The 23748-nt window shown below is 42.1% G+C and overlaps 1 protein-coding gene across 1 annotated transcript in view; it reads right to left on the bottom strand.

Moving 5' to 3' along the window:
- HSD17B4 (hydroxysteroid 17-beta dehydrogenase 4) overlaps positions 1-23748 on the bottom strand; it is a 412752-nt gene that overhangs the window by 231037 nt on the left and 157967 nt on the right. Inside the window, exons 10-11 of the mRNA XM_077290859.1 lie at positions 23062-23086; positions 15395-15523 (exon numbers count right to left, since the gene is read on the bottom strand). Coding sequence (XP_077146974.1) covers positions 15395-15523; positions 23062-23086 — 154 coding nt within the window. The remainder of the gene's footprint in view (positions 1-15394; positions 15524-23061; positions 23087-23748) is intronic.

Below are 23748 nucleotides of genomic sequence, written 5' to 3'. Positions count from 1 at the left end.
ATCATGTAGTGACTCAGTCGAGAGCGTGTCCTTCTTTAAGTAATCCTGGAATGTGAGTAGCTTCTGTACACTACAGCTCACTCGCTATCTGCCCCTCTACATTATTCACCGGCATTTGAAAGCTGTAATTCTCCATTTCTTGTCACCTCCATCTTAGATGCAACGCATTTCTCATTTGCTGTGTTCTGGCGTCACCTAATGGTGAAAGTGTACAATGACTCAATTATTGTTTTGTGAGGATCTGAGATGTGAATCCGGTGTCCTATTGGCCAGCTCCTAGTCACATGGTCAATAGGAGGAGCTGTTTTCCAGGCAAGTCTTTAGTTTGAGGGTTCCCTCAGGGAGAGCAGAACACACGTGGAGGCTGTTTTCACTACAAGATCTCCTGCAGGTCTAAGTTCCCTCTAAATCCTGTACAGACATCATTCTAAAGTCTTTGTGACTGGAATCACCTCAGTTTTTACATTCACCTATAAGTACTTGTGCACGTGCCGTGACACACTGTGGAGCTAGCCCAGAGTACAGGTCTGTAACCTCTTATTGCTGCATCTACCTTCTTCTGCAAGCTATTAAAAGACACTGTCGAGTGCTCTTAAAGCTCCAGACCCCAATCACATCTCAGCATCTAAGTGTAAACTGTAATTGCCGTGGACTACCCACGAGAGACTGTTCCTTATTTGTTCCAAGTTATAATTCCAGTTCCGGCTGAAGTAAAAGCAACTGTTATCCCCGAGACCAGTGTGTGTCATAATTCCTTCGGCTGCGGACACCGTGTGGGGGTGGATAGCAGGGAACGTTTGGCCTGGTCATTACCATGAGTTGTTTGGTCGTAGCGGCACTTTTTACCATCAGAGTTGTTTGGTCGTAGCGGCACTTTTTACCATCAGAGTTGTTTGGTCGTAGCGGCACTTTTTACCATCAGAGTTGTTTGGTCGTAGCGGCACATTTTACCATCAGAGTTGTTTGGTCGTAGCGGCACTTTTTACCATCAGAGTTGTTTGGTCGTAGGGGCACTTTTTACCATCAGAGTTGTTTGGTCGTAGGGGCACTTTTTACCATCAGAGTTGTTTGGTCGTAGCAGCACTTTTTACCATCAGAGTTGTTTGGTCGTAGCCCCGCTTTTCACCATCAGAGTTGTTTGGTAAGAGTTTCAACAGCTTTTGTTGAATTAAAAAAGACTTATGGGGTTTCTCAAGCTTTCATCATCAAATAGTCCGTGAAAACATCGGATTTATTTCATGGACCCATACAGTTGCATTGATGAAATTGAGCTAAAGTTTGGATCAAAATCGGACACAACTTAGTGATTTTGAGCGGACCAAGCAGTCAGTAAAACTCAGTCACAGACTGAAATCCACGTATTGAACTTGTAAACGAAAACAGATGTCTGAATGAGCCCTAACCAAAGAGCTAACTAGGAAATCGTCCACATGATGAAACCAGAGTCCGGAAAACAAAGCAGCGATATTTACTACAGTACAATAATACACAGGGTATTACAGAACCAGCAAAGTGGAAGAGATTTTACCAAATCTCATCCCTGTGCAGTCTAAAAAAAAAATCTGCAAAAAATCCACTTGAAAGTTGACCTGTGGTGCAGATTTTAAATGTGTAGCATATCTGTTTACACAGCAAAGTCTCATTGTGGATTTCACCATTTAGGGTATGTGCACACATTGCAGATTTGCCTGCGGGTTTTTCTGCACTAAATCGCAGCTCTTAGCAGAAAACGCAAGTGAGTTTTTTGTGCATTTTTTATGCCTTTTTGATGCTTTTTTGCGCATTTTTGGAGTGTTTTTTGATGAATTTTTTATGCGTTTTTGAAAGCTAAATAAATGCTTGTCCAACCTCCTCTTTTACATTTGGCCAACCCACACTCCATTACACACACAGATAGATGAAAGATATATGAATAGATATATCTATGGATAGATGTAGATAGATATATGGATAGTTAGGCTACTTTCACAAATCAGTTTTCGTACGTCAGGCAGGATCCGGCGAATTTTTGAAAAAACGGATCCGTTGCATATAGTGAAAAACTGATGCAACTGATCGAGAGAGAGAGAGAGAGAGAGAGAGAGAGAGAGAGAGAGAGAGAGAGAGAGAGAGAATGGAAAATGTGCATGATTTGAATGGAAAAATGCATGAAAAACCGGATTCGGAGGCCGGATTCATCATTTCACATCTCAGTTTCATATGTTTTTTGCCGGATCACTCGCTGGGCGTTTTTTCGCCGGGCAGAAAAAAAACGTTCCTCTGTACAGTTTCTCCGTCCGCCGGAAACAGCTTTTTTGACGGATGCAGCAAAAACGGATGAAACGTGTGGCCATCAGGCGCAATCCGGTGCTAATACAACTATATGAGAAAAAAATGGATCCGGAAGAAAAAAAAACGGATTTGTTTTTTTCAAAGCTCGCCGGATTGTGCCTGATGGCAAAAACCTGATGTGTGAAAGTAGCCAGATAGATATATGGATAGATATAGCTATGTATCTATAGATATATCCATAGTTATATCTATAGATATATCCATAGATATCCATCTATATATAGATTTATCCATAGATATATAATAGCAAGGCCTTGTTTAATTAAAAAAAAAAAAATGGGGGGCTCCCACGCAATTTTCTGCGCCAGAGGGGGAAAGCCAACGGCCAGGGGCCAAGATTTCTAGCCTTGGAAGGGGGTAATACCCATGGCCCCTTCCCAGGCTATGAATATCAGCCCGCAGCTGTCCCCCCCAAAAAAATGACATGGGGTCCCCCTATATTTTATAGCCAGAAAGGCTATGCAAGACAGCTGCGGGCTGATATTCATAGCCTAGAGAGGGGCCATGGATATTTGCCTCCCCCCGGCTACAAATACCAGCCCCCAGCCGCCCCAGAAATGGCGCATCTGTAAGATGCGCCAATTCCTGCACTTAGCCCCTCTCTTCCCACTCCCCTGTAGCGGTGGGATATGGGGTAAAAAGGGGTTAATGTCACCTTGCTATTTTAAGGTGACTTTAAGCCCGGCTAATAATGGAGAGGTGTCAATAAGACGCCTATACATTACTAATCCTATAGTAGTGAAAGAGTTCAATAAAAATATGACAGTCAGAAAAAAGTATTTTAATATTCTAATTTCACCATACTTACCATACTCGATCGCCTGCAAAAAGTTAAAAATAATAAACCAACTGTATACTCACTTTTCGCCGTAGTCCAATTAATAACGAGTGTCCCACGAAGATCTCCCCTATAAAACAGTGACATCAGGTGATGTCACCGCTCTATAGGCCTCCAGTGACACTGACAGGAGACAATGGCTCCTGCAGTGCATCACTGAAGAGGTTACCCAAGTTCAGGATCTCACTTTATGGCAAAGTTGTGTGGGAATTTTCCCACACAGCAGTGCCACAAGTGAGAATAGGGACTATTTCTCACAGTGCCGGAGGAATACAGTGTGAAAGGATACCTTCTGTCATTGTATCGTCGGAGCCCCTGGAAAGATGTGGCTGCTCTCCAAGGGAGATCGTCATGGGGCACTCGTATTAATTGGAAATCTGCGGATCAGAGAGTATATTGCTTGTTTATTATTTTGATATTTTTTACAGGTGAGAAATGGCTTCGGGGATCAAGGTGATGGTATGTACTCTATGTTGTGTGTACTGTATGTCTGTATGCATGTACTGTATATCTATATGTTTATACAGGTACTATACAGATGATCAGGTTTTTAAATACATCAGATAGGGATTATATACATTAGTTAGGACTGCTCTATTATGGGTATACCTTGACGATTGGTGAAGCAGCTTAGTATACTTTTTTTTTTTCAAAAAAAGTATCAACTAAATACCCTGTGTTTTTCCATTTTTTGACTAGCACTTGCTCATTACTGTGATTTTTTTTCCAACAGAGTATTTTTGACCTCACTGTGCTCTTTTGTGTCTTCAAGTTTCTTGGTGGTGTGAACATGTTCCTACAGACTTGTTCAATGTGCAAGTATCCCATGTGTTTCTGGATCTATATATTGTATGTACTGTATGTTGCATGTTCTGTTGTATGTACTGTATGTCATATGTTGTATGTACTGTTGTATGTTGCATGTACTGTATGTCATATGTTGCATGTACTGTATGTCATATGTTGCATGTACTGTATGTCATATGTTGCATGTACTGTATGTCATATGTTGCATGTACTGTATGTCATATGTTGCATGTACTGTATGTCATATGTTGCATGTACTGTATGTTGCATGTACTGTATGTTGCATGTACTGTATGTTGCATGTACTGTATGTTGCATGTACTGTATGTTGCATGTACTGTATGTTGCATGTACTGTATGTTGCATGTACTGTATGTTGCATGTACTGTATGTTGCATGTACTGTATGTTGCATGTACTGTATGTTGCATGTACTGTATGTTGCATGTACTGTATGTTGCATGTACTGTATGTTGCATGTACTGTATGTTGCATGTACTGTATGTTGCATGTACTGTATGTCCTACTGTTGCATGTACTGTTGCATGTACTGTTGCATGTACTGTTGCATGTTGTATGGAATGTTGTATGTTGCATGTGCTGTATGTTATATGTACTGTTTTATGTCGTATATACTGTTGTATTTCGTATGTACTGTTGTATGTGCTGTATGTTATATGTTCTGTATGTCATATGTTGTATGTAGTATGTTATGTTGTATGTACTGTTAGTGTTTTTTTTTTTTTTTTTTTACATTCAACACATTAGCCGGATGATGGGACTACTACTGTCCCATCATTGTCTAAATGTGTCAATCACTGTCACTGTAGCAGGCATAGCCCGATAGGACTTGCAGTCCCATCGGACGATGCCTGCACGCACACACACACACACCCACCCAAAGACTCCCCGCACAGCCCCGCAGACCCCCAATAGCCCCGCACAGACCCCCGGCAGCCTCGCACAGACCCCCGGCAGCCTCGCACAGACCCCCGGCAGCCTCGCACAGACCCCCGGCAGACCCGCACAGACCCCCAACAGCCCCGGCAAATCCCCGCAGACCCACTGACAGCCCGCAGACCCACCCGCACACACATACACCGCCCACACACTCCTTCCTCCCGATCTGCAGCATTTCAACCGCAGCTAAACCGCACATCTTTTTTACATCTGCGGTTAGCTGCGGATGTGCCCGACTCAATGCAAGTCAATGGGTGCAGAAATGCTGCAAATCCGCACAAACAATTGACATGCTGAGGAAAAAAAACAACGCTTTGTTTCCGCGCGTTTTTTTCCGTAGCATGTGCACAGCGGATTGGGTTTTCCATAGGTTTACATGGTACTGTAAACCGCATGGGAAACTGCTGCAGATCCGCGGCGTCAAAAATGCTGCGGATCCGTGGTAAAATCCACAACGTGTGAACATAGCCTCACAATGGTGACATTTAAAATACTAGCCATGCCAAACAGGTAAAGAGATCCCATTCTCCTCATTATGAGGCATCTAGAGATGGCTACACAGGGCACCATTAGTATTTGCCAGTCCCAGCTTTGTCAGCTGCTGCCACTCCTCTACTGCACACATATAAATAACCTGTCAAACAAGCATTTTTCTGTCAGCACAGTCTATGACATTTCAGATATCTCATCCATACATCTTGTTTTTTTCCTGTTCTGTCAAAGAGCTGCGAATTGCAAAATACAGCATGTCACTTCTTTCCGTATATTTGCAGGGGTTTTTTTTCACCCATTGAAAGCAATGGTTAGTGCAAAAAACACATGTATCAGTTTTTGTTGTACTTTTTATGCCAAAACATGATGAAGGGATAATAGGTTTATAGGCAGTGGAGACCTCAGACATGAAAAAAAAAATGTTTTCTATACAGCATGTTGGTGGAATTTCATTAACTAAAAAGTTGTCTCTTGTAGGAGTGTCTCCCACTAGTAAAAGCTGGATGTGAGGTCTGTGTGTATCAGTGTGCCCCTTTCTTTTATTAGCTCAAATCATTATCGCTTCTTATTCGCCATTTTCTCTGCCCTATTGAGACCTATGTATAGTTTCACACGTGGCTTATTTCCAGTACCAGAAAAAACGGTACCGGAGATATCCATGTCCATGTGTGTACTACATGTGGCAACCGTGTGCCACATCAGTACCACATGGACAGCCGCCAGGGAAGAAGCGCTACAGTAAGTTCTGTTCCTCAGTGGCAGGTGCTGAAGCCGGCTCTCATTATTCTCCCCTGCTATGCCGGTGAGCAGAGGAGAATGATGAGCGTTCTATTAAAGTCCGAATGACAGCAGGTGGGGGCTTTTGGGACTCTTATCCCCATCATTCGACACCCGCTGCTAATAACAGTGACAGTAGATGCGGATGATCGGGGTATTCCACAACCGCTGGCTGCGATCTAAGGAAGCGCAGGGGAGAATGATGAGAGCCGGCTTCAGCACCTGCCGCCGGGGAACAGCGCTTACTGCAGCGCTACTTCCTCGATACCGATGCGTGTCACACGGAGGTCATCAATGTGTGTTATGCGTATGCACGTGTGGGGGGCGTTTTCCCGTCTTTTGAACAACACCATTGGTTTTAACATATCGTGCACTGGAAAACCTGGAAAAATTCCAAGTGTGGTGAAATTGCAAATAAAGTGTAATTCCAAAATTGTTTTAGGTTTTGCTTTTTTACTATGTTCACTAAATGCTAAAACTGACATGCCACTATGATTCTCCAGGTCATTACGAATTCACAGACACCAAAAATGTCTAGGTTCTTTTTTACCTAAGTTACAAAATTACAAAGTTTGTTTAAAAAAAGAAAAAGAATTGCGGGATTTCCTGATACCCGCAGCGTCTCCATTTTTCGTGATCTTGGGATGGGTGAGGGCTTTTTGTTTGCGTGCCGAGCTAACGTTTTTAAAGGGAACCTATCACCCCGTTTTTTTCGGTATGAGATAAAAATACTGTTAAATATGGCCTGAGCTGTGCATTACAATAGTGTAGTTTGTGGACCCCGATTCCCCACCTATGCTGCCGAAATACGTTACCAAAGTAGTCATTTTCGCCTGTCAATCAGGCTGGTCAGGTCGGATGGGCGTGGCTTCTTCCCCCAGATATTGCGTAGTTTTCCGTTGGTGGCGTAGTGGTGTGCGCATGTCCAACGTCCCCAATCCTGCACGGGGGGGTGAAAATAGCAGCGATGTCCGTTATTCCATTGGTGGTCGGTGGGCGCGGCCATCTTCCTTTGGCCGCGCGTGCGCAGAAGCGGCGCTCTGCTGGCCGCGGCTTCAGGAAAATGGCCGCCGCGATCTCCATCTGCGCACGCGCGGCATCCCGCGGCCATTTTCCTGAAGCCGCGGCCAGCAGAGCGCCGCTTCTGCGCACGCGCGGCCAAAGGAAGATGGCCGCGCCCACCGACCACCAATGGAATAACGGACATCGCTGCTATTTTCACCCCCCCGTGCAGGATTGGGGACCTTGGACATGCGCACACCACTACGCCACCAACGGAAAACTACGCAATATCTGGGGGAAGAAGCCACGCCCATCCGACCTGACCAGCCTGATTGACAGGCGAAAATGACTACTTTGGTAACGTATTTCGGCAGCATAGGTGGGGAATCGGGGTCCACAAACTACACTATTGTAATGCACAGCTCAGGCCCTATTTAACAGTATTTTTATCTCATACCGAAAAAAACGGGGTGATAGGTTCCCTTTAAAGATACCATTTTGGTGCAGATACAATCTTTGATCGCCTGTTATTGCATTTTAATGCAACTTTGTGGCGACCAGAAAAATGTAATTCTGCCGTTTTGACTTTTTTCTCGTTACGCCGTTTAGCAAATGGCTTAATTCTTTTTTTATATTGATAGATCGGGTGATTCTGAACATGGCGATACCAAATATGTGTATGTTTGATTTTTTTTTAATGTTTTTTTTTAATGGGGCAAAAGAGGGGTGATTTGAACTTTTACATTCTTTTTATTTTTTTCATATTTAAAAAAAAAATAATTTTTACTTCTGGCATGCTTCAAAAGTCTCCAGGGGAGACTAGACACTGCCATAACCCAATCGCCTCTGCTACATACAGATCGCTGGAGACCTCTGGTTGTCATTGAAACCCATTAGTAACCCGTGGTCATGTGACACGGCGCCGATGGGCAGGATTTCTGGCACACTTGCTGGAAGCGCGTGTTATGCCGCTGTCAGAGTTTGATAGCGGCATTTAACAGGTTAACAGCCGTGTGTGGATCGCGATTCCTCCCATGGCTGTTAGCGGTACATGTCAGCTGTTCAAAACAGCTGACATGTGGTGGAAATATGTGATCTCACCTATGGTAGCACACATCAAAGGGAGGGTGTCCGACATCGGCGCACTAATACGCCCAATTTCTGAAAGGGGTTAAAGGCACTAAAGCAGCAAAGTTTTTAGAAAATTATTTAGAAAGCAGATAAAAAAATGTACCTTTACATATGGATACAAACTTATGTTTTGCTTAAACATTGAATCTGGAACAAGCAAAAATCAATACTATAAACATAGAGAAATTGAAGTAAACCTGATGAAAACATGTAAAGGAATAACATTAATAGCAACAGAAAAAAGGGGGTTAAGGATGGAGGGGGAAAAAATGTGTTGGGGGAATCTTTCTTGGGTAGGGAGGACCCCAATACTGCCGAAGTTAGGGCTGAGGGCATGGTAGATAGCAGTATACAGGGTGATGCAAAGTGTGTGACGACTCTCAAATGGAAGGAAATCTAGGGAAGTAGAGAATTTCAGAAATACAAAAACAGCCCTGAAACCATAATATTCGCAGAGTCAATATGGTAGGGAGTGAACGCAAAGGTTAAGATCTCAATACACAGGGAAAGGATAACGTACAAAAAAGGAAATGGAGCATACATGGCCGAATAGAGCAATAAAATAAATCATGGCATCAGCGCAGCGGCTCAATAGCATCCCCGTGCCCACCTTGTGGAGGAGATAGAGGGTAGTCGGCCCTATGAACGATGAGATGTATGGGAGATCACAGGGGGCATGCGTGCTGATGTAGAGAGAAGAGGAGGGGACTATGCTGGTCAGGAGGTGCCGCAGAGCTGCAGAGTGAGTTACTACAGGGAGTTTTGTAAACAGCCTTGTAGTAACCAGGGAGTGTGCGGGACTGGAAATGAGGGCATTGTAGTATTAACGGTGCACGCGCTGTCTACCGGCAGACCAGCACTAGTAGACTTTTGATATTTTCTCATGAGCCAAATATAATTACACCGCTCGCCAGATTTGGCCCATAGACCTAGGTTTGACATGTATGACCTAGAAGGAGGGGATAAATGTTTTTGAGCAGAGCTGTAAGAGCTGCAGCAAATGTGTTTGTAAGGAGACAACGTTAAGTTCTATTTTATTATGTTAGTTACTAGTGATGAGTGAGTATACTCGTTGCTCGGGTGGTCTCTAAGTATTTGTAACTGCTCAGAGATTTAGTTTTTGTTGAAGCAGCTGCATGATTTATGGCTGCTAGCCAGCCTGAGTACATGTGGGGGTTGCCCGGTTGCTAGGGAATCCCCACATGTATTGAAGCTGTCTAGCAGCTGTAAATCATGCACTTACAAATACTCGGAGACCACCCGAGCATGTTCGGGAAAACCCGAGCAACGAGTACACTTGCTCATCACTATTCGTTACATGTCTCACACTGGTAATGCTCCCTTTTATTAAAAATAAGCTCTGGAGGCAGAGTCTCATGCAGATCAGTGTCCAGCCCATAAATCTTAACAGCTCATTTACATAAAAAAAATGTGGATTTCTCTGGAATATGACATCGAATCACAGATATCAAGGTATCATTTTATTTGGTTTCATATGACCTGCATATCCATATAGACAGCTTAGGAGGATTGATATTACCGACAGATTCCCTTTAAGAAACGAAAAATACTTAGAAGTATTTAGAAAGATGTAGAAATGTCATAAAACTGGTAGACATGTTACATTACTAAAAACCTGTAAAGTCAGGAAATGAGTCTGCATGCCAACCGGGAATCATGTCATTGTTCAATAGTGAGCACAATCGTAATTATAAAGATAAATTCTATTAATTGTAATTTCATATCCTGTGAACACGGAATTTAAATAGAAAAGCCTTTTCATACAATTAGAAGGGAAAAGACAAATCAGAGTCAAAGCAATTACAGCAGACTCCTGACTCAAGAGCACAGTGACCGAGCGCTCCTCAGCCGTCCATTGCTCTGTTTATGTCTTAAATGTCAGGATGTGAAATCTCTCCTGGGGGAGATATGTGCAACTTTGGAAGGAGATTTCAATCTTTTTTTTAACAAGGAATTTTCGTCAAAGAGAAAACACTAATACATTTTCAACAGTGCCACTGGGATCAAAAAGATCTTACAGAGCGTTACTGCGGCTTGTTTATAGTCTTTAGGACTTCCATGCATTTTGCACTGCTAAGATGTTGCAGCAAACACTCATCTTCCACACCGTAAGCCTGGGTAATGACAGCCTGTCCGCCTGCTCCACAGTAACACATGTCAAGGACACAGCGGACATGCCAAGGCCTTGGGCCCAGTTAAAGAAAAGCTGAAAATTGCAAACAGCTCCGGCTTCCTGGATCTTATTTGTATATTTTAGTTTTTCATTTTCAGGGTCATTTATTCTCTTCCAGTTGTTAAGGTTAACTATAAGAACGACGTCAGAACCCAACATTGAAAACCCCCGGCAGGTCTTACTGTACACTGCTGCAGCATCACAAAGTGGTATGATGCTTTTTTAATTTGCGCTTTCTTTAGCGCAGGCAGACACAAAGGTTTCATCAGTAAAAACACGTTGCAAAATATCATTATCCCATTAGTGATTGGTCATTTTCTATTTTTTTGCACATTCATGTTACTATAACTTTATTTTATCACCAGCATACACATGTGGAGGCTTGATTTTTTGCAGGCCAAGCTGTAGTTATTAATCCCACCATTTAACCATATAATGTACTGGAAATTTTGTGGCAAAGTGGTACAAAAACTGCATCACCATCATTAATTTTGGGGTTTTGTCTTTAAGATATTCATTTAGCACTAGAAATTTTCTGGCAACATGACATTCCAGATCGGCACAATTATGCAGATATCGAACGTAGCGTTAAAAAAAATTAAAATAAAAAAAAATAAATTGAAATTTATAGGAAAAAAAGAAAGGCAATCGTGCAGCTATTTTCTGAATTCTGCAACATTTTCATTCTTTGACGCTGATCTCTTAAGGGGGTTTTCCACTACTAGGACACCCCCTTCTAATACCGCATACTTGGCTCAGTTAAAATAAAAACATCTATACTCCCCTACGCTGCCGGGGCTCACATGAGGTTGTTACGTCACAAGGGCCCTGTACCCAATCAGCGCTGGCGTCCCTGTCCCCACCATCGGATGTACTGAATATCAGCAGGAAGTCAGGGCTGCGGCTGCTCTCTGATTTCTTCTTGATGTTCGATTTGACCACAGTAATGCCAGCGCTGTGCCCAATCATGTGACGTAACAATCTTACATGAGCCCTGGGAACGAGAGTTGTGACACCGCTTGAACAGCGATGGCAAGAAAGGCGAGTATGTTACCCAACATGGGGAATGAGAAGGGGTTATCCAAGTAGTGGACAACCTTTAAGTGGTAGCATCTTTGGATACATACACTGTTTGGGTAGTTTTTAATTGTATTTTTTAATGGGAAGCATTGCAGTGTGAAAACATCTACTTTTGATTTTAGATTTAATTTTTTTTGCTCCGCTTTACGGTGTTGACCGTATTAAAACATTTTAAATGTTTTACTTTTTTAAAGGGTGGGCGATTTCATAAACTACAATAGTTTGTTCTATAAAATGTAACACAAGTATTGCAGTATATGGGGAAACTGATTTTCCTACTAAATTTTCCCTGTTCACTAAGATGAAAGTCATGGGTGTCTTTAGCAGGCTCAATGTAGCCATTGCAACCCCCAGCCCCCACAATCGCACTTCAAATCAAAAGATTGAGAGCAGCATTTAACCTTTTCAAGACGCGGCGCCTTTTTCTTTTTCGCGTTTTTCGCTCCCCTCCTTCCCAGAGCCATAACTTTTTTATTTTTCCGTCAGTATGGTCATGTGAGGGCTTATTTTTTGCGGGACGAATTGTACTTTTGAACGACACCATTGGTTTTACCATGTCTGGTACTAGAAAACGGGGAAAAAATTCCAAGTGTGGTGAAATTGCAAAAAAGTGCAATCCCACACTTGTTTTTTGCTTGGCTTTTTTGCTAGGATCACTAAATGCTAAAACTGACCTGCCATTATGATTCTACAGGTCACTACGAGTTCATAGACACCTAACATGTCTACGTTATTTATCTAAGTGGTGAAAAAAAATTCAAAACTTTGCTTAAAAAAAGTAAAAAAAAAAAAAAAGGCACCATTTTCCTATACCCGAAGCATCTCCATTTTTCGTGATCTGGGGTCGGATAAGGGCTTATTTTTTGCGTGCCGAGCTGACGTTTTTAATGATACCACATTTGTGCTGATCGCCCGTTATTGCATTTTAATGCAATGTCGCGGTGACCAAAAAAACGTAATTCTAGCGTTTCAAATTTTTTTCTCGCTACGCTGTTTAGCGATCAGGTTAATGCTTTTTTTTATTGATAGATCGGGTGATTCTGAATGCGGCGATACCAAATAAGTGTAGGTTTAAATTTTTTTTATTGTTTTATTTAGGATGGGGCGAAAGGGGAGTAATTTAAACTTTTATATTTTTTTTATTTTTTTATATTTTTAAAAACATTTTTTTTAAACTTGTGCCATGCTTCAATAGCCTCCATGGGAGCCTAGAAGCTGGCATAACGCGATCGGCAAAGCTACATCATTAGATCGCTGCTATGTAGCTGAAATGCAGGCTTGCTATGAGCGCCGACCACAAGGGGGCGCTCACAACATGCCGGCATCAGTAACCATAGAGGTCTCAAGGACCTTTATGGTTACTGTCCTGACACATGTGACAGGGGTCGGCGATGAGCTCATTTCCGGCCACGTGGCCGGAAGCAGTAGTTAAATGCTGCTGTCAGCGTTTGACAGCGGCATTTAACAGGTTAATAGCGGCTTCACACGCTGCTATTGCGCACACATGTCAGCTGTACAAAACAGCTGACATGTCGCGACTTTGATGTGGGCTCAGCGCCGGAGCCCACATCAAAGGGGGAGACACGACATGCACCGTAACAGTACGGCGCATGTCGTGAAGGGGTTATCGGCAACAATCAAAGCCTCTCTCTGGTTGCAGCTGTTAACCCCTTCACACCACAGCCAATTTCCGTTTTTGCGTTTCCTTTTTTCTCTCCCCTCATTTCCAAATCTTTTGTTTTTCTGTTCAATAGATGTATGAGGGTTTGTTTTTTTTGCAGGATGAGTTGCACTTTTAAATGATACCATTAATTTTACCACAAACTGTACTCGAAAAATGGAAAAAAAAAATTCCAAATGCAGTGAAATTGTGAAAAAAAACAAAATTCTGACATTGTTTTTTGGCAATTGTTTTCACGGTGTACATTTTGTGGCAAAAGTTATCAAGTAATATGATTCTCCTCATCAATACGATTATGGCAATATCAAATGTGTTGATTTTTTTTTTTTATTATTACCTTAGTGGTGGAAAAAATGTCAGAAGTTTGCAAAAATAAATTTTAGGGGTTGTGTCGCCATTTTCCCTGACCCGTAACATTTTTATTTTTCGGCCGATGTATGCTTTCATTAGTATCATTTTGGGATAGATGTGACTTTTTGATCGTTTGTTACAGCATTTTTTGTGGAAATGCAGCAACCAAAAAAAAAAAAAAAAAACTATTTTAGTGTTCTTGATTTTTTTCCATTTACCGATCGGGTTACCGCAATTATTTTCATATTTTGATAGATCGGACATTTCTTAAGGCGGTGATACAACATATGTATATATTTTTTAATACCTTTACTCACAATGGAGGGAAGGGGGGAGCGTTTTTAAATTTTAGGTTTTTTATATTTTTTCATATTTTTTACAACTTTTTTTTCTGTTAGCCCCCTTAGAGGAGTTTAAGATCATCCATACATATAGCAAAATTCAGTCTCTTTTGAACTTAATGACACATGCGCACGTCGGTGCATGTTAAACGCCGCTGTCAGAGATTCACAGCGGCATTTATCAAGTTAACAGCCATCAGGTATGGGGTGGACTCGCTGGGTAAGCCCACCCTTCACACCTGCTTCAGACATGCACCGTACACATGCGGCAAATGTCGTGAAGTGGTTAAAAGGTGGAGGTTGTCTTTGTACCACCGCTGGCATCTGCTCAGCTGCTGAGCCTGCTACATACACCAGTACCAGAATAGGATGTACAGGTTTGTTACATATTAAGAAGGAATAAAGAGCTATTCCCACAATATCAAAGCTCAGTTGCTTAAAATCCTATTTATGCATCAATTCGATCTAAATTATACATTTTCAGAAATATCCTACAAAGTTCATACATTTGAGACCTTGGGCCTATACAGTTTCTGCCTTCGTTTTGAGGGAATTCTAAAACCTACTTTTACAAGTGCATTTTGAAGCCCAGGACAGCTCTAAATCTCACAGTACACATTGATAACGTACGTATAGAAGAGGACATATTTAATGAATTCTCTAGGATTATTTTCTTGTTTTCAAATTCAATGTGAAACTTATGAGTGTCCCATGTTGTTTTTTTTTCACAACTGACAAAAATAAAAAATTGTAAAGGAGGTTGGGAAACCTGCCACGCGGCTGTAGAGATTAAAGATAAAATTCTGGGAAGATCATGGTATTCAGCAACAATTATGGAGTAGAAGAATTTTCTATAAGTGGAAAAGATTCCCAGCTAAAGTGGAGACTAGGCGAGACACAACTCCAACACTCCGCAAGCTAAACCAATATAGATTACACAAAATGGTCGCATGATATAGGGGGTGAGACTTCAATTCCAGGGATGCATCACTTATTGGGCATGGTTTTGCAGTTTCAATAAAAACAGTATTTTATTAGCAGGATATTATCACTACAGGACTAGGTGTCTTGAGCCTCCTAGTCCAACCACGCCCACAGCACTGATTAGCAGTCTTCTGTATATGTACATGGAAAGCGGCCAATCAGTGATGTGGGGGAGTATACACAGCTCAGCATTCAGAGCTCTGCAGCAGAGAAAACTGACTATCATAACGGCTGCACCCTGTAAACTAACTGATACATCACTGAAATCTGGGTTTCTGTCCATACACCACGCGGTTGTCAGATTACATAGCAAAAACCTGCTAATAAATTAATAAGCTAAAAACAGGTATGATTTTAAAAAAAATAAAATAAAGCACACATTTCATTAGTTGTAAGAACATTTTGAAACCTGATTAATATGGTTACCTTGAATTGTTTGTGGCTTAGTAGCATTATCAAAATCACAAATCTTTGACCACTCATCACGGACAGCTTCTGGTGTCATTGGGCGATTCTGCTGTCTGATAATGGAACCAACAGTTCTCTCCCAACGCACTAATTACAAGGAGGGAATAGAAAATATTGATCAGAATCCTCAAGGTGATGGCAAAGAGTACGAAGCAATACAATGTAAACTTACTTCTAAAGGCTACTTTCTAAAGAATTCTCAGAACCATCTCAAGGCAACTGAATTTTTTTTTCTTTTTTTGCTTTATAAAAGGGCCTCGTCATTTCTCCTGCACCACAAAGCTGCCCAGCACAGGAGGGAAGAGACCTTTCCGAGGAAAACGTCTGATGTCACCGAGGGGTTTTGTTTGCTTTTGTCAAGCACAAACACTGCTTCCAAAAAAAGTGAAATTACTTTTCAGGCTGAAATGCTTGCCCCGAAACGGCAGCAAAGGAGCGAGAGGCAGCGTGAGCGAGAACAATGCCCAGGAACAGGCTGTGTTACAGGCCATTTGTAAACCTCAGTTCGGTTGATCAATCCCAGGTTATTTAAAAAAAAAGTCTTCAAAAGATCAGTCACGTGTTCGGCTCCATATACTAGACGAAAAATGTAAACTACACAAACCAAACCACCGACTGGGACACAATGTCTCCTCATATAACATAGCATATGGAGAACGACAGCCAGTGAGAGACAATATGGGCCTTAGTCTACACATGAACCAATTCACAAGGATATTAACCCCTTGAGGACAGACATTTCTCACTATAGCCTCCTCACTTGTAAAGAACCACTCTTTTTTTACATTCTCTCCCATATGAGGGCTTGTTTTTTTTTAGTGTAACGAGCAGTTTTAAGTTACATAATTCGCTTTTCCAAAAAAATAAACTGAAAAAAAAAATAGAAAAAAAAAATCAAAAAGGTATAAAAATAGAAAAAAAAATAAAAAGCTTCTACGCCATTCTTTTCTTTTGTTTGACTTTGAAGTAAAAATGGTGACACCAAATGTACACACTTAATTTAGTTTGGCTACTAAACATGTTGTGTTTTGGCATACCCGGAGAACCATAACTTTTTATTTTTAGCCACAACATTTTATAAAGGATTATTTTTCGACAAGCTGTAGCTTTGAAATTGTTCCATTTTCAGGTATATACGGATTTCAGATCTTTTTTTCATTAGATGGCAAAGTGACCAACAAAAGCAATTCTGTCATATTGGTCTTTTTCTTGTCATTTATCACACAGAATAAAAATAGACACTTGGGATTGGCGAATCAGTAAGTGTCCAAACAAATAACATTTCCTAATTATTTTTGGGGTTTTTTGCGCTTTGGGAATAGGAGAGTAATTTTGAACTGTAATTTTCTTTTTAGAGTATTTAAAAATATTTGTCACCATTTCACACTTTTATTCTCAGCTTACTCTAGGAGACTTAAACTTACGGTCATTTGTACAGTACTACTGTATTGTACCCTATTGTAAAGCTGGAAATCTCTTATGAAGCCCAGTCGATCCAGGCTTTATACAGAATGTGAAGAAGGGTGTTCTGTGCCGTTACCATAACCACCTCGAACACTATGAATGCAATCTTTGCACAGAAGTTTAGATATTGGAGAACAAATCAACGCTCTTTGGGCAAGTTCTCATGGAGTGTAGAAATGGCAGCTTTTCTAGCCAGAGATGGAAACAGTTGATGTAAGTAGCAGCAAAGTAGATGAGATTTCATCCACAACCTTACTATGAGTTTTACATTTTCACCACATGTGAAATTGTTTCTGTGTACTTCCACAGTGGAGTTAACCCATTACAAAACATGTTAAAATTCACACAAAAAATTAAGACCCCTCAATAGAATCCACATGCAACACATGTGCATTTTATTTACGATCTGTGGAAAATCAACTTCCCATCTACCACTGTGATTAATGATGAAGATATAATCCAGCTCAGGAGATCAGTAAAAAAAATGTTAAAATCTTTATTACAAAAATATTCATAAAAATCATTACATGTCTTTAAAAAAAAATCACAACCCCCACATGGAAATATATTGTGGGCAGACGCGTTTCGAACAACAGTTCTTATTCATGCAAGGACTAAGAATTGTTCGAAACGCACCTGCCAACAATATAATCCCATATGGGGGTTGTGATTTTAAGACATGTAATGATTTTTTGAAATATATTTTTGTACTAAAGATATAACAATTTTTTTACAGACCTGGACTATATCTTCATGATTTACTTGTTCCTGCTACACTGCAGCTTCCGTGCTTGGATACAGGGACCGTTAGATGGGTGAGCTGACTTTTTTCTATATTTTTTCGTAACGGTGATTGATAGGGCTCTCTGGGACTAAGGTATTGATGATGTATCCTCTAGAGAGGTCATCAATGTCATATCGGTGGGGGTCTACCATTCGTCAACCCCATTGATGAGCTGTTATCTGCCCTTGTGGCGGTTGGATCTTAACCCCTTCATGACCTTGCCGTTTTTTGCAATTCTGACCAGTGTCCCTTTATGAGGTAATAACTCAGGAACGCTTCAACGGATCCTAGCGATTCTGAGATTGTTTTTTCGTGACATATTGGGCTTCATGTTAGTGGTAAATTTAGGTCGATAATTTCTGAGTTTATTTGTGAAAAAAACGGAAATTTGGCAAAAATTTTGAAAATTTCGCAATTTTCACATTTTGAATTTTTATTCTGTTAAACCAGAGAGTTATGTGACGCAAAATAGTTAATAAATAACATTTCCCACATGTCTACTTTACATCAGCACAATTTTGGAAACAAATTTTTTTTTTGCTAGGAAGTTATAAGGGTTAAAATTTGACCAGTGATTTCTCATTTTTACAACAAAATTTACAAAACCATTTTTTTTAGGGACCACCTCACATTTGAAGTCAGTTTGAGGGTTCTATATGGCTGAAAATACCCAAAAGTGACACCATTCTAAAAACTGCACCCCTCAAGGTGCTCAAAACCACATTCAAGAAGTTTATTAACCCTTCAGGTGTTTCACAGCAGCAGAAGCAACATGGAAGTAAAAAATTAACATTTAACTTTTTAGTCACAAAAATGATATTTTAGCGAAAAATTTTTTATTTTCCCAAGGGTAAAAGGAGAAACTGGACCACGGACGTTGTTGTCCAATTTGTCCTGAGTACGCTGATACCTCATATGTGGGGGTAAACCACTGTTTGGGCGCACGGCAGGGCTCGGAAGGGAAGGAGCGCCATTTGACTTTTTCAATGAAAAATTAGCTCCAATCTTTAGCGGACACCATGTCGCGTTTGGAGAGCCCCCGTGTGCCTAAACATTGGAGCTCCCCCACAAGTGACCCCATTTTGGAAACTAGACCCCCCAAGGAACTTATCTAGAAGCATAGTGAGCACTTTAAACCCCCAGGTGCTTCACAAATTGATCCGTAAAAATGAAAAAGTACTTTTTTTTCACAAAAAAATTATTTTAGCCTCAATTTTTTCATTTTCACATGGGCAACAGGATAAAATGGATCCTAAATTTTGTTGGGCAATTTCTCCTGAGTACACCAATACCTCACATGTGGGGGTAAACCACTGTTTGGGCACATGGTAAGGCTCAGAAGGGAAGGAGCGCCATTTGACTTTTTGAATGAAAAATTATCTCCATCGTTAGCGGACACCATGTCGCGTTTGGAAAGCCCCTGTGTGCCTAAACATTGGAGCTCCTCCACAAGTGACCCCATTTTGGAAACTAGACCCCCCAAGGAACTCATCTAGAGGCATAGTGAGCACTTTAAACCCCCAGGTGCTTCACAAATTGATCCGCAAAAATGAAAAAGTACTTTTTTTTCACACAAAATTTCTTTTAGCCTCAATTCTTTCATTTTCACATGGGCAACAGGATAAAATGGATCCTAAAATTTGTTGGACAATTTCTCCTGAGTATGCCGATACCTCATATGTGGGGGTAAACCACTGTTTGGGTGCACGGCAAGGCTCGGAAGGGGAGGCGTGCCATTTGACTTTTTGAATGGAAAATTAGCTCCAATCGTTAGCGGACACCATGTCGCGTTTGGAGAGCCCCTGTGTGCCTAAACATTGGAGCTCCCCTACAAGTGACCCCATTTTGGAAACTAGACCCCCCAAGGAACTTATCTAGATGCATAGTGAGCACTTATAACCCCCAGGTGCTTCACAGAAGTTTATAACGCAGAGCCGTGAAAATAAAAAAATAATTTTTCTTTCCTCAAAAATGATTTTTAGCCCAGAATTTTTTATTTTCCCAAGGGTAATAGGAGAAATTGGATCCCAAATGTTGTTGTCCAGTTTGTCCTGAGTACGATGATACCCCATATGTGGGGGTAAACCACTGTTTGGGCGCACGGCAGGGCTCAGAAGGGAAGGCACGCCATTTGGCTTTTTGAATGGAAAATTAAATCCAATCATTAGCGGACACCATGTCGCGTTTGGAGAGCCCCTGTGTGCCCAAACATTGGAGCTCCCGCACAAGTGACCCCATTTTGGAAACTAGACCTCCCAAGGAACTAATCTAGATGTGTGGTGAGCACTTTGAACCCCCAAGTGCTTCACAGAAGTTTATAACGCAGAGCCATGAAAATAAAAAATGTGTTTCCTTTCCTCAAAAATATTTTTTTAGCCCAGAATTTTTTTATTTTTGCAAGAGTAACAGGAGAAATTGGACCCCAAAAGTTGTTGTCCAGTTTCTCCTGAGTACGCTGATACCCCATATGTGGGGGTAAACCACTGTTTTGGCACACGTCGGGGTTCGGAAGGGAAGTAGTGACGTTTTGAAATGCAGACTTTGATGGAATGCTCTGCGGGCATCAGGTTGCGTTTGCAGAGCCCCTGATGTGCCTAAACAGTAGGAACTCCCCACAAGTGACTCCATTTTGGAAACTAGACCCCCAAGGGAACTTATCTAGATGTGTGGTGAGCACTTTGAACCCCCAAGTGCTTCACAGAAGTTTACAACGCAGAGCCGTGAAAATAAAAAATCATTTTTCTTTCCTCAAAAAAGATGTTTTAGCAAGCAATTTTTTATTTTCACAAGGGTAACAGGAGAATTTGGACCCCAATATTTGTTGCCCAGTTTGTTGTGAGTACGCTGATACCCCATATGTGGGGGTAAACCACTGTTTGGGCACACGTCAGGGCTCGGAAGGGAAGTAGTGACATTTGAAATGCAGACTTTGATGGAATGGTCTGCGGGCGTCACATTGCATTTCCAGAGCCCCTGGTGTGCCTAAACAGTAGAAACACCCCACAAGTGACCCCATTTTGGAAACTAGACCCCCGAAGGAACTTATCTAGATGTGTGGTGAGCACTTTCAACCCCCAAGTGCTTCACAGAAGTTTATAACGCAGAGCCGTGAAAATAAAAAATAATTGTTCTTTCCTCAAAAATTATGTTTTAGCAAGTAATTTTTTATTTTTGCAAAGGTAACAGGAGAAATTGGACCCCAACAGTTGTTGCCCAGTTTGTCCTGAGTACGCTGGTACCCCAAATGTGGGGGTAAACCACTGTTTGGGCGCACGTCGGGGCTTGGAAGGGCGGGAGCACCATTTGACTTTTTGAACGCAAGATTGGCTGGAATCAATGGTGGCGCCATGTTGCGTTTGGAGACCCCTGATGTGCCTAAACAGTGGAAACCCCTCAATTCTAACTTCAACACTAACCCCAACACACCCCTAATCCTAATCCCAACTGTAGCCATAACCCTAATCACAACCCTAACCCCAACACACCCCTAACCACAACCCTAACCGCAACACAACCGTAACCCTAATTCCAACCCTAATCCTAACCCTAATCCCAACCGTAACCCTAATCCCAACCCTAACCACAACTGTAACCCCAACACACCCCTAACCCTATCCGTAACCCTAACCACAAGCCTATTCTTAACCCTATTTCCAACCCTAGCCCTAATTCCAACCCTAACCCTAAGGGTATGTGCCCACGTTGCGGATTCGTGTGAGATTTTTCCGCACGATTTTTGAAAAATCTGCAGGTAAAAGGCACTGCGTTTTGCCTGCGGATTTACAGCAGATTTCCAGTGTTTTTTTGTGCGGATTTCACCTGCGGATTCCTATTGAGGAACAGGTGTAAAACGCTGCGGAATCCGCACAAAGAATTGACATGCTGCGGAAAATACAATGCAGCGTTTCTGCACGGAATTTTCCACACCATGGGCACAGCAGATTTGGTTTTCCTTAGGTGTACATGGTACTGTAAACCTGATGGAAAACTGCTTCGAATTCGCAGCGGCCAATCCGCTGCGGATCCGCTGCCAATCCGCTGCAGATCCGCGGCCAATCCGCTGCCTATCCGCTGCAGATCCGCGGCCAATCCGCTGCGGATCCGCTGCGGATCCGCGGCCAATCCGCTGCAGATCCGCGGCCGATCCGCTGCCGATCCGCTGCCGATCCGCTGCCGATCCGCGGCCGATCCGCTGCCGATCCGCTGCGGATCCGCGGCCGATCCGCTGCCGATCCGCGGCTGATCCGCTGCCGATCCGCTGCCGATCCGCTGCGGATCCGCGGCCGATCCGCTCTGTGTGCACATGCCATAACCCTACCCCTAACCCTAACCATACCCGTAACCCTAACCCTACCCCTAACCCTACCCCTAGTTCTAACCCTAACCCTAGTGGAAAAAGAAAAAAAAATATTTTCTTTATTTTATTATTGTCCCTACCTATGGGGGTGATAAAGGGGGGGGTTTATTTATTATTTTTTTATTTTGATCGCTGTGGTAGAACCTACCACAGCGATCAAAATGTACCTGTAACGAATCTGACAGCCTGCAGATTCGGCGGGCGTACTGAGCATGCGCCCGCCATCTTGGAAGATGGCGGCGCCCAGGGAGAAGACGGACCGACTTCAGGAGGATCGGTAAGTATGAGGGGGTGGTGGGGGGGTGGATCGGAGCACAGGGGGGGGGGAATCGGAGGACGGGGGGAGCGGACAGGAGCACGGGGGAGCGGACAGGAGCACGGGGGAGCGAACAGGGGGACGGAGGGGGGTACCTGACAGAACGGAGGACTGGGGAGGAGATCGGGGGCGGTGGGGGGGGGCCAGAACATGATTTCCAGCCATGGCAGATGCTATTGCAGCATCGGCCATGGCTGGATTGCAATATTTCACCATTTTCATAGGTGAAATATTGCAAATTGCTCTGATTGGCTGTTGCACTTTCAACAGCCAATCAGAGCGATCGTAGCCACGTGGGGGCAAAGCCACCCCCCCTAGGCTGAAGTACAACTCCCCCTCTCCCTGCAGATCGGGTAAAATAGGAATTAACCCTTTCACCCGATCTGCAGGGATGCGATCATTCCATGACGCCGCATAGGCGTCATGGGTCGGGAAGGGGTTAAAAAGATATGGAGTCAAAAGAACACAAGTCTACAATATTTAGCGGTCGATCTTAGATCTTATTCCCCATGCAAATGAATGAGAGATGAAATGCAGTGCTAGAGAGTGCTACTAAATGAACAGAGCCACGTTGCTACGACTTGAAACACTTATTACTTTTGTTGATTGCAAAATTCAGTTCCTATTAGGACATATAGATTATGGGGATGAGGGGGAAATCCTCCGTTGCAAACAAGTATATAGATCTTATTAAAAACACTCACACTTTCCAATCCATCCAGCTCCAACCTGAAAGACAGAAGACACAATTAAGTCTGCGATAAAGTCAAACCTTAGAGAAACGTTTATTGTTTTGTTTTTTAGCTTTGAGTTTTGAACTTAGAAACCTACAAACTTTTCCCGAAACAAAATGTGTGTAGCTTTCTTGTAAGAAGTTTATAGAACTGTAAAATGTAATGTATTAAAGACATCTAAAGAAGGTAAACGACTAATTAAAACTGTTTAAATTTGCATCAGAAGCTTCATCCAGAGCCAAGACTACAGATTATGGAAAAGTATTAATCCAACAAACTTGAACCCTCAGATTTAATACTGTGAATGATTCGGATGGAAAACAAAACAAAACAAAAAACAGAATCAATAATCTGATTAAAAGAATGTATCAACACATCAATAATTAAAAATAGATATCTTTTTTAATGCCAATAACAATCTCAGAAAAAGAAATAGATAAACGGATTCACAGAAGTTCTAAAACAGAAGTGATCCAACATGGATTCATAATTAGGGAAATTGTTAACTGATGACATAATGGCACGTAATATAACCCCTCTATAGCAAGTAACTAACACCTTGATATGCAATTTGCAATCTCCTGACGAAGACTGTGAAACGCAGGTCAAGGTGTTACTTGCTATAAAGGCAATATAGTTACAGTGGCATGTAAAAGT

Source organism: Ranitomeya variabilis, chromosome 1 (genome assembly GCF_051348905.1).
Source record: "Ranitomeya variabilis isolate aRanVar5 chromosome 1, aRanVar5.hap1, whole genome shotgun sequence".
In the NCBI taxonomy this organism is placed as follows: domain Eukaryota; kingdom Metazoa; phylum Chordata; class Amphibia; order Anura; family Dendrobatidae; genus Ranitomeya; species Ranitomeya variabilis.
This window is presented reverse-complemented; position numbering and strand designations above follow the sequence as displayed.